The 13,879-nt window shown below is 36.4% G+C and overlaps 3 protein-coding genes and 1 pseudogene across 5 annotated transcripts; 3 read left to right on the top strand and 1 right to left on the bottom strand.

Moving 5' to 3' along the window:
• Positions 1-308: 308 nt before the first annotated feature.
• On the top strand, positions 309-1,846 carry LOC113275116 (general transcription and DNA repair factor IIH subunit TFB5-like). Its single transcript, XM_026524557.1, has 3 exons — positions 309-500; positions 1,218-1,282; positions 1,449-1,846. Exons 2-3 carry the CDS (start codon positions 1,248-1,250, stop codon positions 1,624-1,626), a joined length of 213 nt encoding a protein of 70 aa, XP_026380342.1. The 5' UTR covers positions 309-500; positions 1,218-1,247; the 3' UTR covers positions 1,627-1,846.
• A 536-nt stretch (positions 1,847-2,382) lies between these two features.
• LOC113275114 (probable rRNA-processing protein EBP2 homolog) lies at positions 2,383-5,330 on the top strand. Of its 2 annotated transcripts, XM_026524554.1 has the most exons (4): positions 2,383-2,457; positions 2,563-2,592; positions 3,017-4,010; positions 5,078-5,330. In XM_026524554.1, the coding sequence occupies exon 3, from the start codon at positions 3,039-3,041 to the stop codon at positions 3,963-3,965; it is 927 nt and encodes a 308-aa protein (XP_026380339.1). In that variant the 5' UTR covers positions 2,383-2,457; positions 2,563-2,592; positions 3,017-3,038; the 3' UTR covers positions 3,966-4,010; positions 5,078-5,330. The 2 variants fall into 2 exon arrangements, with proteins under 2 accessions (XP_026380339.1, XP_026380338.1); XM_026524553.1 differs by lacking the exon at positions 5,078-5,330 and having other exon boundaries at positions 3,017-4,227.
• Positions 5,331-6,655: 1,325 nt separating this feature from the next.
• Positions 6,656-9,020, top strand: LOC113272317 (annotated as a pseudogene).
• A 129-nt stretch (positions 9,021-9,149) lies between these two features.
• Positions 9,150-13,166, bottom strand: LOC113275113. 2 transcript variants are annotated; one of them, XM_026524551.1, is made up of 6 exons: positions 12,739-13,166; positions 11,787-11,884; positions 11,286-11,350; positions 10,701-11,195; positions 10,455-10,545; positions 9,150-9,591 (listed from the first exon to the last, which is right to left on the bottom strand). In XM_026524551.1, the coding sequence occupies exons 1-6, from the start codon at positions 12,878-12,880 to the stop codon at positions 9,505-9,507; spliced, it is 978 nt and encodes a 325-aa protein (XP_026380336.1). In that variant the 5' UTR covers positions 12,881-13,166; the 3' UTR covers positions 9,150-9,504. The 2 variants fall into 2 exon arrangements, with proteins under 2 accessions (XP_026380336.1, XP_026380337.1); XM_026524552.1 differs by lacking the exon at positions 11,787-11,884 and having other exon boundaries at positions 12,739-12,878.
• Positions 13,167-13,879: the final 713 nt, after the last annotated feature.

Raw genomic sequence — 13,879 nt, 5'->3', positions numbered from 1 at the left:
ATCATTATAACATGTTTGAATATCACTTAAAAAACTATTTTTATACTTCTGAAACTAGAAATTAGTATGCATAAATATAATTTCAGAATGACTTTTAAAACAAAAATTTATAACAATTTATAATTTGTGAAGCAAAATAGTTTTGCGTCTAATTTCTTGAAATCGAAAAACACGAATTGTGCTTGGTTTTTTACTTGTAACTTTTTGGGACAGTGGAAGCATTTCGGGCTGGCATCCAAAAGTCCAAACACGGCTACTTTTCGAGTCTTGAAAGAAGGCCCAGTGTTATCATCGTTAAATAAAAAAATATGTACGGTATAACACCCCACACAGACGACGCATCTCCTGATTGTTTTCTTATTTCTCATCCTTCACCAGCAAAACTAAACCTAATTTGATTCAACTGAAGTTTTCTACAAAGGGTTTTTCTCTATCTCACTAATCTTTCAGAGATTTCAGAGTGATAACATTGATTGGTTTGAGCTCTTTCTACAATCAAGGTATTGAAACTCTTCACTCGATTCTCTTTGATTTAATCTTGTTTGATTCTTCGTTTTCTTTTGTTTTTCCATTCTAGGGTTTGCTATACTAAGAACTGTTTTATAAACTTAGTTATTAATTCGTATCTAATAAGAATAATAATATTCTCGCAGTTTCCCTTTGAATTGTCAATTTCGGTTTACCTAGTTTGATCAAACAATTCCTGACTTAAGCTGTATTCATTAGTAGCAGGAGAGATCTTGAATAAACTTAAAAAAAGTTTGATTTCCTTAGAGATGCATACAATGTGTTTGTTGTTAATTCATAGACAGATTTTATTGTTATTATGATTTTAGATTCTGGAAACAATTTAAGACTGAGTAAATTGACCTTGGAAATGAACCGAGGTGTGGGTATTGCCGTATGATTCACCTGTCGTGTACCGTTTCTATAACGGATTCCCTTAGATTTTGGAAGTCACCACCCCGGTCTTCATTTGGTTGATGGTGTTAAGTGTAATAATGAAACATCTTCTTTGCTGATAGTCACCTGCAAAAAATTTAAACCGAGATACCATTATAACATGAATTGCAAGACAAGACATTCTACTTTTATTTCAATTTCACTCATATGGGATATTTGTGAACCATTTACGAAACACGGAACTCTTTGTTTTATTGACACCAGCTAACAGACACAAGCGGTGTTTTCTCTAATGACTTCTCTTGTGTGTTCAGCTTAAAGGTTCTACAATCTCGGCTGGCAAAATGGTGAATTCAACCAAAGGACAGTTCATCACATGGTAAATTGCATTAGACAATATTGATTCTTCTTTGTGTGCTTAGTTTGATTGATTACATTTTCTGTTAACCTTCACTACTCAATTATCAACCATCTACACATTACTAGGAGAAACTAAGAATTTTAACTTTATGTTGTCTATTACTGAATATCTGTTTTCAATGTAGTGACATACCTATGGCACAATTCATCGTCAACATGAACTCTACACTCCCTGCTTCACAAAAATTCATAATTCATGTTCTGGACAACACCCACTTATTTGTACAACCCCATGCCGCTGAAATGATCAGGAGCGCGATATCTGAATTCCGAGATAAAATCTCCTACGAGAAGCCGGCCTGATTTTGAAGTATGGTTTTTGCAAGGTTATAAGCTATTAGTTCGTACTTTTATGTGAACAACTTCTTGCTAAAAGAGCTTGTATGTAGTTATTTTGGTTCTTGGCATGTGTTCTCTCATGTTTTTCCTGAAGTAGCCAACTCACCTGATGTTATCTTTTGTAATTTTTTTTGGAATATTTGGCATGAAAGAAAATCTCTTGTTTTCAGTAGTATATCCAAAACTTTAGAGAATAGAATTGTGTTGCAGTGCTCCCTGAACGACATTTTCAAGCAGAGGTGTTGAATAAAATTTTAACATTCTCTTTCAAAACAAACAAAAAAGAAGCTCACCTGATGGTTGATAAACCTTAAACCACCTAGGATTTCTTTGTGTGTTTTTGGTAATTCAGAGCACATCGACACAGGCATACATACTGGTCAGATTAGTGTGTTTCTGACTAGTATCGGAAGACTGCTCATCAGAAAAATGCTAGCAATAACAGCAGAACATCAAATAACAGCCATTCAAGGCATTCAGCAGCTTCATGCCGAGACAGACTTCCAATCTCTCGCGCATACTGCAGGAGTCACCATCCTTTTTTGCATCAGCTTCTGCTGAATTTTTAGCAGAATGATACCGGCAGTCGATCAAACTAAGCTAACTGGCTAGTGGCTGCGGTTATTGCTAAAAAAAATAAGAACCCAAGCCCAGTCCTTCAGTTTCAATGTATAAAGCCATAATTAACCTTAAATTTACTCATATTTACGAAAAGATCTCTCTCTTTTGAATAAAACAAATATCTTCTTAAACCCTAAATCTCTTATTCGTCTCTCCTCCTTCATCATCTCTGAGGTAAAACACACACAATAAAATCCTTACAAAACCCTAGTTTTGTTTTTCAAACGTTTCTCTACAAATTGCAAAAACTTAACTTCGATTCTTGTTTTCATCTTGCAGACCTCCCATCTCGAATCATCACATCATAAGGTAAACTTCGAAATATGACCTAATAATGTTGCCTCTGCTAGTATTTTTACAGTTTTATTCTCTTCTCTTTCACCGTTTCGTCTTCTTAATTTCAATATCTTTCCTCCGGTAACCCCATCGATTCAAAAGAAGAACAAAAAATTGAGTTTTTATCTTCTGGTACTGTTTTAATTAGGGCTTGACTTACTGATTTATGTGATTGTGTTGAGATTTATATGCAGCAGCCATGAAAATGTCAGGTTTCTATTCAAGTTTATGCAGTTTTTACAAGATTTCGGGTGGATGTAGTTATAGTCTTTAGTTATCAATCACTTAAAACTCCTAAATTTAGGTCATAGTGCCCTGTGTTCAGAAAGAGCTACTAATATGAATTCTTCAATTATCTATGTACTTGTCGTTGAAAAATGTTCTAATCTGTTTGCAGGTAGACTTGTTAATTGATTGAAATGGGCACTTTGAAAAGAAAACATTCAAAGCAACACAAGGAAGAAGTTGAGGAAATGGGCACCTTGAGTGAAGTATCTGAGCCTGAGCAATCTGATCCAGAATCTGAATCAGAATCAGAAGATGAGGAGGGAGCTATAAAATTAGCCGTACCTTCAAAAACTTATATATTCAACAGAGAAGGTTTGCAAGAGCAACTTGAGGATATAAGCTGGCCGGAAAACGTAGATTGGATCCATAAGCTTACAGTTGATATCGATCAAGATGAGGGGGTGGATGTTAATGATGATTTAGCACGTGAATTATCTTTCTACAACCAGGCGTTGGAGGGAACAAGACAAGCCTTTGAGAAGCTTCAAAAGAGAAATCTTCCATTCCTCAGGCCTGCTGATTATTATGCAGAGATGGTCAAAACAGATTCCCACATGGTGAAGGTGAAGGGTCGGCTCTTGGAGGAGAAGAAACGGATCGAGGAAGCTGATGAGAGAAGAAAAGCAAGAGATGCTAAGAAAATGTCGAAAGAAGTACAGGCAGAAAAGCTTAAAGAGAGAGCCAAGCAAAAGAAGGATGATTTTGAAAATGTTAAGAAGTGGCGAAAACAAAGGCAGCAAAGTGGATTTGAGAAAGGAGGCGATGATGAAGATATGGGTCTTTCATTTGAAGATGGGAAAACATTTGACAGAAATAAAAAGAAGAGACCTGGGGTTCGTCCAGGAGATAGGTCAGGTGGGTTGGGAAACAAAGGCAACTTTAAGGGAAAGAAGGGTGGCGATAATAAAAAGAAAAGCAGCAAGGAGCGCAGGGATTCAAAGTTTGGGTTTGGAGGGAAGAAAGGGATGAAGAAACAAAATACTGCTGATTCTACAAATGATTTTGGTGGATTCAATAAAGGTGATTCTTCAGGAAACAAGAGGAGGAGGAAGTTTTAAGTGAGCGTTGTTCTTTCCAATGCTATCCTGCAGCAGTTGATTCTGGCGAGTTCTTGAAACTTAAAACTATTGCACTTCTTTTATTGATAGTTCCGAGTTACTTGTTAAATTTTCAGTTTTTAGTGACCTGTTTTTGTTAAGTAATCCTATAGCTGTTTTGTATTTGGTTATCAACAACGGTTTACTCATGGTTTATAACAATTATGACTGGTATCATCAACCGACTTTGTGTTTGATTGCGAACAAGCCAAAATTTTCATTACCTCTGAAATCTTGAACGAGAGCCAATTTGATTTGATTTCCTGAGTTCTGAACTTTGGATATCTGTCTCTGTTAGTTCTTCTGATTACTATTTTACTCTTTTCTGATTGATTTAGGTATTTTTATTTTAACTCATTTTCATCTATCTACATTTATTAGTCAGATTGTATTTTTATCTCTGTCTATGACGTGGTTAGCTCCTTTGCTACTGTAGTCATATTGAGGATTTGATGGATTCTGTTGATGAAGGGCTTCGGTATTTATCGTAATTGACGTAGCTTATGTTTCAGTGGTAGTGGTCAAATTTTGGAAGTTGATTTGGGGATTCTACTAGGCAATAGTTAGAATTGTAGGCAACGATCAGTTACAAACCTTTATATGACTTCAGTTGTGAACTTGATTGAGAGGAAAATTTTAACCTTGTGTGCTAGGCAGCAGTTTGTCCTTGTCAACACCAACTACATTTGCTCACAAGATTCTGAAAGATTTGCTTGCAGTTGGTAATCTTGATTCTGCACATTAATTCATAATTGCTTATTGTGTAAAGTTAAGGAGCTACTGTGAAGTGGATGTGGGAAAATGGTGATTCAAGACTTTAGTGTTGGTCATTAAACTTGGCACTTACTGGCTTCTTTTGTAACACTATCAGTTAAAGGCTAGCCGTTAAGAGAGTTCTCGACTTTGATGATTCTTTTTTTCCTTGGAAAGACTTTGATGATTGAAGGCTCTTATTTACGAAGAATCTTAAGGAGACGAAGACTTTTATTCTCTCTAAATTCTCTTAGGTTTAAAAAATCAATCTGCACAATTTGTGTTCTTTGTTTTATAATTATAAGCTATCTTATTGGCAGGCTTACGCTGCAGAACTGGTGCACTGGAAAATCTGGACGGCAGGCTTCTGCTGTGAAACTTTATTTATTCTCTATCCATGTTGCAGTTCTGTTTAATCCAATTTTTAAGCATAGCATCAGCAAGCTTAAGTAGTTCTTGAACATTCTTCTGTGTGTACAATTTTTACTTCTTAGTTTGAGATTATATTTTTTTGATTGCTGAACATGTATATGCTGTTTCACTTGGAAGCAATATTAGTGTTTATGGATGGGAGTCCAAGGTCTCGCTCAGGAAGCTGCATCCTAATATCTTTGGATGATCATTCTTCCTACCTATAGCTTACCGATGGAAAAGTTACTAAATGCCGGATTTGTTTGATTTGCACTATATTTCAGTTAATGTTCGTCCTTGTTAATTCGGATATCTGTACTTTTGCCATTCTATAGGTATTAGGCAGTTGTTTCATTCCCATTTGTTCCTTTCCTTTTCTATATATGTTTCCGGGGAAGGGATTTCTCATTTTCTCTTCTGTTCTTCATCCTTGTTCTTGATTGATGTGCACACACATTGTCTGCTGTGCAACCGGGTTTTCTTGGTTAATCCGCCAGTAAATTCGATTCAAGTTTAGCTCCATAATAATCATTATAAAAAGTACTTTGTTTTTAGGCTCTTTTAGTAAAGCTGTTGTTTGAGCTACGAAATGAGAAAGCTGCTAATGAAGCCCATTACTGTAGGATTCTTCTTTTGGTTTGATAATTATGATGCTTTCCCCGACCCCGAGTACAATTGTTGTTGGTGCTTGTTGTAAATGATTTAGCTGCATCACTGGCCCCTCGTTCACTGTCCTCTTCTAGTGCAGCAACCCAGTAGTTCTCTCTCTCTTGGTAAGACTGGGATTAGACAACACCTAAGCTGTATAATCTTTTTCTTCAAAAGAAAAGACATACAGTCCATTGATTCTTTTCAAGTCTTTTTGGACATGTTTTCCTTTTGTTCTTTTTATAGATTTAGATATGTTCTTTACACAATTACAAAATGCTTGATCATTGTTCTGTACTGACCTAAGAACATCTCAACAATAAGTCTTGGAAGTTGGAACCTCAACAACTATAAGTCTATGTAACATGTTCTTGTTCAAAACAGTTACATGGAGTATATCATTAAAAGTTTTGCAAGTGTTTGCAGGGAAGCGGATACGGATTCATTGAGCCATTGGGGTATCCACCTAATGACAGGACCATCAATAACTGATGTCAATTATGTAGAAATGGACGTGTGAAAGGTATTAGGACCCCAGGTTATTATTCGCAATGGCTTAAAAAAGGCCAGGTTTATAGGGTGAGAAATGGCATTAAATAAGTTGTTGAGATATCAAACGACTATCATAAAGAAACTCATGGGGACAGCAACAACTACCATAGGTCCATAACAAACTAGTGTAATTGTGCTTACTTCAGAGTACTACTTAACTTCAAGAGTGATGGAAATCATAGGAAAAATTGTCCCATATTACACTAACCAAAATGTGTATACAACAGATGGGAGACTACAAGTGAAATAGATCAGAGTAGCAAATTGGACAGTAATTATCAAGAAAAATGAAAGACAACGAAAGAGGAGGTGGAGAGAAAAGGATAAACGTTCCTTTACTAGAAGAATATTCATCACCGGAGACTACACTGCAAATATCTCATCATAATGAAATACGAGATGATTTACTGTGTAGAGTTTGGATTGAATCAAAGAAGTTATGGCATATTGTTGGTCCAACTATCTTTAGCCGCATAGCTTCTTATTCAATGTTCATTATTACCCAAGCTTCTGCTGGTCATCTGGGTAACCTTGAGCTTGCTGCAATTGCCCTTTCCACCACTGTCATTGTTGGTTTTTGCTTCGGCTTATTGGTACATGACATTCTTCATCTTTTTCACTTACTTTCTGATAAACTCTGGCTTACTATACAATTCTTTTGATTTTTTGTGTTGTTAAATCAGTTAGGAATGGCAAGTGCACTAGAGACATTATGCGGCCAAGCATACGGAGCTAAACAATACCATATGTTAGGGATTTACATGCAGCGTTCATGTGTTGTTTTCACTATCTGTGCAGTCTTACTTCTACCACTCTACATATTCACTACAACAATTCTTAAACTCCTAGGACAACCAGATGATATAGCTGAGCTAGCAGGCTTAGTGACAATTTGGTTAATTCCGCTGCATTTTGCCTTAGCTTTACAATTCCCTTTACAAAGATTTCTCCAGAGCCAACTTAAGACACCAATAACTGCTTGGGTATGTTTGGGTGCCCTACTGTCTCATACTTTCCTAAACTGGTTAGTCGTTCACAAACTTGGATTTGGTGTTATTGGAGTTGCGGCTTTGTCAAATGTTTCATGGTGGGCTATAGTTCTGGGATTGTTTTCTTATATTGTTGGTGGTGGTTGTCCCGAAACTTGGACTGGTTTTTCTATGGAAGCTTTTTCTGATCTTTGGGCGTTTTTCAAACTCTCGGTGGCTTCCGGTATCATGTTATGGTATATTGTATAATCTCTCTTTCTCTGACTCTTTTTTGCACAACTTGTAGATTTTTCTTGTTGAGTTTTGTTGTGCATGGCTAAATTTGATGGTTCGTGGCAAATGTACAGTTTAGAGAATTGGTACTACAGAATACTGGTTTTGGTGACTGGGAACTTGATCAACGCTACGGTTGCCGTCTCTGCTCTGACAGTCTGGTGTGCATTCTTCTTATGCTTTGATTCTGATTAGGAATTAATGGCATCAGATTTTTGTTTGTGAATATGATATTGGATGGTTTTCACAGTATGAGCATAAATGGATTGGAGATGATGATTCCACTTGCTTTCTTCGCTGCAACTGGGTAATTGACCATTTGAATCAGATGAGTGAGCAACATGGTAGTCAACAGATACAGTCAATCCTGTCCTAAATGCTTCTAATTTTGTGCCTTATGTTGTTTACCCATCAGAGTAAGGGTTGCAAACGAGCTTGGAGCAGGGAATGGGAAAGCTGCAAAATTTGCTTCCAAAGTTTCAGCAATTACATCTTTAATAATAGGGATATTCTTTTGTTCCTTGATAATGATTTTTCATGAGAAGTTGGCAATCATTTACACCACGAGTGACGTTGTCCTCCAAGCTGTTGACAACCTTGCAATCCTCTTGGCCTTCACCATTCTCCTCAACAGCATTCAACCTGTTCTCTCGGGTACGCTCCGCTTAGATTTTGCATCCATCTTTACATCATGGATTTTCAGTTAGAATATTGTTGACGTCATTTTATCAGGGGTAGCCGTTGGCTCAGGAATGGCAAGCCTCGGTAGCATACATTAACATTGGCTGCTATTATATCATCGGACTTCCACTTGGAGCTTGCCTTGGATGGGTTTTCCATCTTGGTGTTAGAGTATGTATCACTTTTTCTTTATTACCTCCCTACTACATCACCAATACTGAATGTTACTGCAAGTCCAATTTTTTGTTAAGAATTTCTCTTCAAGCTGATCAAACTAAATGCGAAAACTTGCAGGGTATATGGAGTGAGATGATAGGCGGTACCGCAATTCAAACATTGATATTGATCATAATCACTAGTAGATGTGATTGGGATATGCAGGTAAATCCTTATTTCATGATTATACTGTTTCTAGTTTCCTATCATTCTCTTACTTTTTACATTTTTCTTGATCTATTCTTGAATTTGAAGGCCCAAAATGCAAGCTCGCGGATGAATAGGTTGTCAAATTCATCAGGCAAACCATGAAAGCAGTGTTGCTGATTGAGATCAACTAGACCACCGCATTTGATGGTAGGCCACTATCTAAGGCTAAGGTCCCCTTAATTGGAGCAATTTTTATTGTACTTTTGAAGGTATTATTGGTATCATATATGGCAAACAACAATTATGAGAGGATCTCACTTTGTCAATCACTGTAACGTAATAAGCTGCAGCATCATTGCATAAATGATTTCTGTGTCTTCTGTTCTGCTTTCTTTGCAAATTCATTTTCTTGGAAATTATCAGAAAAAAATTGCACAAAAGAGATTTTGCATACTGTTAAGTTCAATAAGTGTACTAACAAATTGTTTATTTTTTCTGACTCAAGGTGACTTGTCTAAATCTGACTAATCTCACTTTAACTGGAAAAATTACTAGTAGTATAATTATACTAGAAAACTTTTAAATCCATGAAGAAATTACTAGTAGTAGAATTATACAACCTCCACTTGAAAAGAGGTACTATCACTTTTTCATTTTAGTCTAAAAATAGGCCAACTTGAAAAGGTGATAGTAATTTTTTTTCAGAAACGGAGGGAGTACTAGAGAACTTTTAAATCCAGTCGGAGTCGGACACAAAATTATATCTGAACATTCATGGTGTAGTACAGGTTTCAGTTCGAACAGTTTGATGTCATATTAGCCCTAAATCATGCTCCATATTTTGGGGCTTTCCAAAGCTTGAATGCAATCTCCTGCAGAAACCGATCCGCTGGTATGGCGAGATTCCCTCCTTTCTGCATGATAAAAGGAACCATCAGACTGTTTAGATATGCTAGATCAGTAAAAAAAAAAAAACAAACAAAAAAATGATAAAAAGAAAACAAAACGTCACTATTCAAATTTACTATGAGCAGAAAGAAACTTATGTCACATCAGTAGAAAATTAATCAAATGCAGGATTTAGATGCTTTTCGTTTGACAATTAAGAACAAGACAGACTAGGAAAAGCTGGAACAACAAGAAATTCATCATACAATTTTTCTAAGACTACGACAAAACTAATGTCAATGCTAAATTGCTAATAATCTAGAAAAGGGTCGGAACCTATGCACGGCTAAGGACGGGAGTTTCCGCCTACACCTTGTCTTTCTGTGGCCAGCCATATCTAGTATGTCCTTTTGACAGTGGAACAGAGAAGTTCACATGTTCTCAGACTCCATAAATTAAAAGAACGCATAGACTAGGCAAAACTACTCAAGCGAAGTCCCTCTTATGGCAGTGACAAAGTTGACAAGCTTCAGCAGTATCCAATCCATCCATAAGGCATGGCTTCTGCCAGTTACTAGCGAAATATCCTCATTAAGTTGACCAGGACTCCATCACTCAGCTGCGACGTTTGACAGGACACTAGCAACCCAATTCCTATTTATATGTATACTCACAGTAACTCAAATGCTGAAACGATTCAATAACAAAAACACTCCTAACAAAAAGAAGTTCAGACGTGGTTGATTTACCTAATTATTTACTAAACCTGATAGATAGCAACCAAAATGACCACATCAATTTTTTTCGGGATCTCTAATCCGATCTTCTCTCCGTGTTACCTATCCCCATAGAAATGAAAAGAAAGATATAACATAATCATAAACCTAACCTCCTTAATATCTTGGAAAGAAAATTTCTCAGCCATATCTTTCCGGGTGACAGCTTCCTGCCATTGGGTGATTAGCATCGGAGAATGGTGCCTGCAGAGCAAAAGTTAGCTTGACATATGGTACAAACCTTCATAGCAGTTCGGCACACAAACAAATAAATAAATAACAGATAGAAAAATTGCACAATTATTACTCATAGCTTACAACAGAAGTACAATAAATGCTCAAGTGTATCTTATGCTTACCTTATGTTATTCAATAAATTAGCTCCCTTCATGGTGTAACTTTGACGAGGGAAAAGCAAGGAAAGATTTGAGTTTTCTTTTAGTGAGTTCAACTGTAATAAACTGCTATCTTCATCATCTACTGAAGCTCCATAGCTCATGACTACAGATAAGTGTAAACGGGAAGCGATTTCTGATCCAGGTTGTGCTATTTGCAATATCCCACCAACCAACGAATTGATATATTCTACCTCATTTCCCACACCCTCTTCTTTGACGACATTCACCTTCTCACTGCATCCAAGATGCACAAACACTAAATCAAACTCGCTTGTTTCTAATGTCTCACCTCCATGAAAGCCTAGCAATTTTAGCAACTCACAGGCTAGTGGTTCATCAAAAGAAGGTTTGTCCTTAGTCAAGTTGTCAAATTCTAATACAGTGAAACCAAGATATCTTCCAAAAGACTTCACATTTGAATTTGTGGATACAATAGCAGCTTTCAACCCCATAAACCTACAATTTGATAAACGTGGATACTAGTATAAGAAATACACAAATACTAAAATATGACCCTTTCTTAAAAAGAATCTTAAGGAGCAATACCTGTCTGACATGGTAGACACCGAGGACTCCTTTGAGCATTCTGATGTAACAAAACTTCCTCCTTTCTGAAAATGAAGATAAGTCAATTTACTCCATAAATAACATCAAACCATTGAGAGACAAGACAAGAAGAATGATGGCACACCAGTAACTTAGAAAAAATTACCTTCATTTGGTAAGCATCAAAAGCATCTAATAGTTGCGCCAATTCTCTAACCACTCTCTCATCCTCACTTTAATACTAGCAATACATGTTATTCTAAATATGTTACTGTATTATCCACGTGAAAGCTTCTTACACATGATTGGTAAATAAATAGTAAAATTTCCTTTTCCCTTTAAAGAACTACTCAATGATGAAAATTACGATATTGCAACATAACAAGGAGTTCATAATCTAGAAAGCAATAGAAGAGCTCATCATAAGGAAACAATTGAGAATGGCTAATCTAACTTCGACTAATTCCCAATATTATTAGTCTTGAATAAAGTGTGCACTACCATGGTACGGAAACATAAGCAATCTTCTTTCCACAATCTTCCTGCAAACGACATGGTACAGGACCACAGGTGTTTGAATTTGAAATCCATCACGAAAACTGCTGACCCAATGAGTACAAGCTCTGAGTTAGTTATTCAGAATGGGCTATACTGTTTAAATTTTATAAGTAGAAGGGGAATGTCCCACTTATAAACTCGTTCCCGCTTATCTATAAAATTTCCAAACTCTAAAAGAAATATGTAGCTTCCATAATAAACTGAGTTGGGCAGCAGGATGTAAAGTTGACCTGAACTTGATGCAAAAACAAAGAAGCCCAGCTCTCATCATCGAAGAGGTACATTGGATCACCACGTACTTTGTCAACTAGCTCTAAGAGCAAGTTTTGCTCATTTTCAGAACTATAATCTCAAACTCAAATTGAAGAGATTGGGCTATCAATGGTTATTCAGATAAAACAACTCCCTACCAAAGTGCACATACTAACCTATTCTATATTTTCGGACCATGGGTGTAAATTTTTAGAACACGTGGTGTCTACATACAAGAGAATATCTACCTGTGCAACATTATAGATGAATCTATTACTGACCATCTCCTTGTTCATTGTTGAACATCAACATAAATATGGAACCAATTTTTGCCCAGCTTTAAGGTTTAACGGGTCAAGCCCTCACTCAATCGGCAAGATGGTTACAGAATAAGGTGTGCCAAAACTTCAGTCTTTTTTCAACAGTTGATCTATTAATCCTTACGCTGTTATATGGATCAAAAGTTCAAAACTAAGAAAAGAAGAACTAAATTTAAGATTTTGATAGTAACCCATTAATCAATTAGACGAAAAATTACAAAACCCATTTCTAAGAAACCTCTAAGTTTAGTAATTGATGAAAAAATGAAGAAGATAGAATTTTTCGTCTAATTGATTAATGAAGAAGATAAAAATGAACCTACCTGCATTAGGGGATTGAGCGAGAGATAAGAATCCAGAGCAACCTCGAGAAACGAGATGATGAAGATGAACGTGTGATGATGAGATATGCTTAACACATCCATCACCATATATTATCAGACTTCTACTTGATTTGTCCGCCATTTTTTCTTCTAAAAAACAAGAAGAAGAGTGCGTAAGCTGATATTACTTCGGTGATTTAGGGGTGTATATGTAGTGATCATACATTCCACTACAACGGGTTCTCAGAAACAACTCGAATCTCTGATTAGAAGTGATGAATATGGTGAAATTAGAGGGTTAACAGATGAAATTTGTACAGCAGAATATCTCGACAGATACGATGTTGCGCATATGTCGTATGTATCTCCGGCCAAACAACCGTAGAATTTCTCTAGCCACACAGATGGCCCAACTCATTGACTTAAAAATCTTGATATTACTTTTCTGTACCCCGTGCTGTAACTTTTGCCTATCAGCCAACTACCAAAACGTATGATTAACAGTGGAGAAATGTTTGAAAGAACTTGCTTAGTTGCTTCAATTTATTAGTAATTTTTAAAGACTTCTTTGGCACAGTTGACCTGCCATAAAATGAAGACCCCTATATAAATGACCTTATTATGTCCCTCTCAGTCAATCTCAAAGCATCAATCTCTTTCTCTCAACATTATGTTGGATTCTACACTTGAGCTCATCACTCTTGCTTCTTCAAATTCTCATCTCAGCATCTTTATTGTAAGTAATTTGATCATAATTGTTCTCCTTATCAATGGAAGTATGAAAACATGCGACGGTGATGATAATTCAACCTCATCCGAACACCAAACCATGGTTCGCAAGGTCTCAAGCATTAACACAAAGATAACAGACGAGAAATATAAACTCGAGAAAGCGGGAAGAAATTCATCATCATTGTTGGAATTGGATGGCCGTACGGCACATACCAAAAAGTGTTTAGGGGAGGATAAGCTAGTTCCTGGTGACCAGAGTGACAGTGGTAATTGGTAAAAGTGATTAATCGACATTGTCTCGAGCATTAACATGCAGATAACAGATGAGAAGAAATCCGAAAATGGAGAAAAAGAATCATCATTGACGTCGAAATTGGATGACCAAATCGTTCATGTCAAGAAGTGTCTA

Source organism: Papaver somniferum, chromosome 4, assembly GCF_003573695.1.
Source record: "Papaver somniferum cultivar HN1 chromosome 4, ASM357369v1, whole genome shotgun sequence".
Lineage (NCBI taxonomy): Eukaryota > Viridiplantae > Streptophyta > Magnoliopsida > Ranunculales > Papaveraceae > Papaver > Papaver somniferum.
The sequence above is the reverse complement of the archived record's forward strand: the minus strand, read 5'-3'. Positions and strand labels throughout refer to the sequence as shown.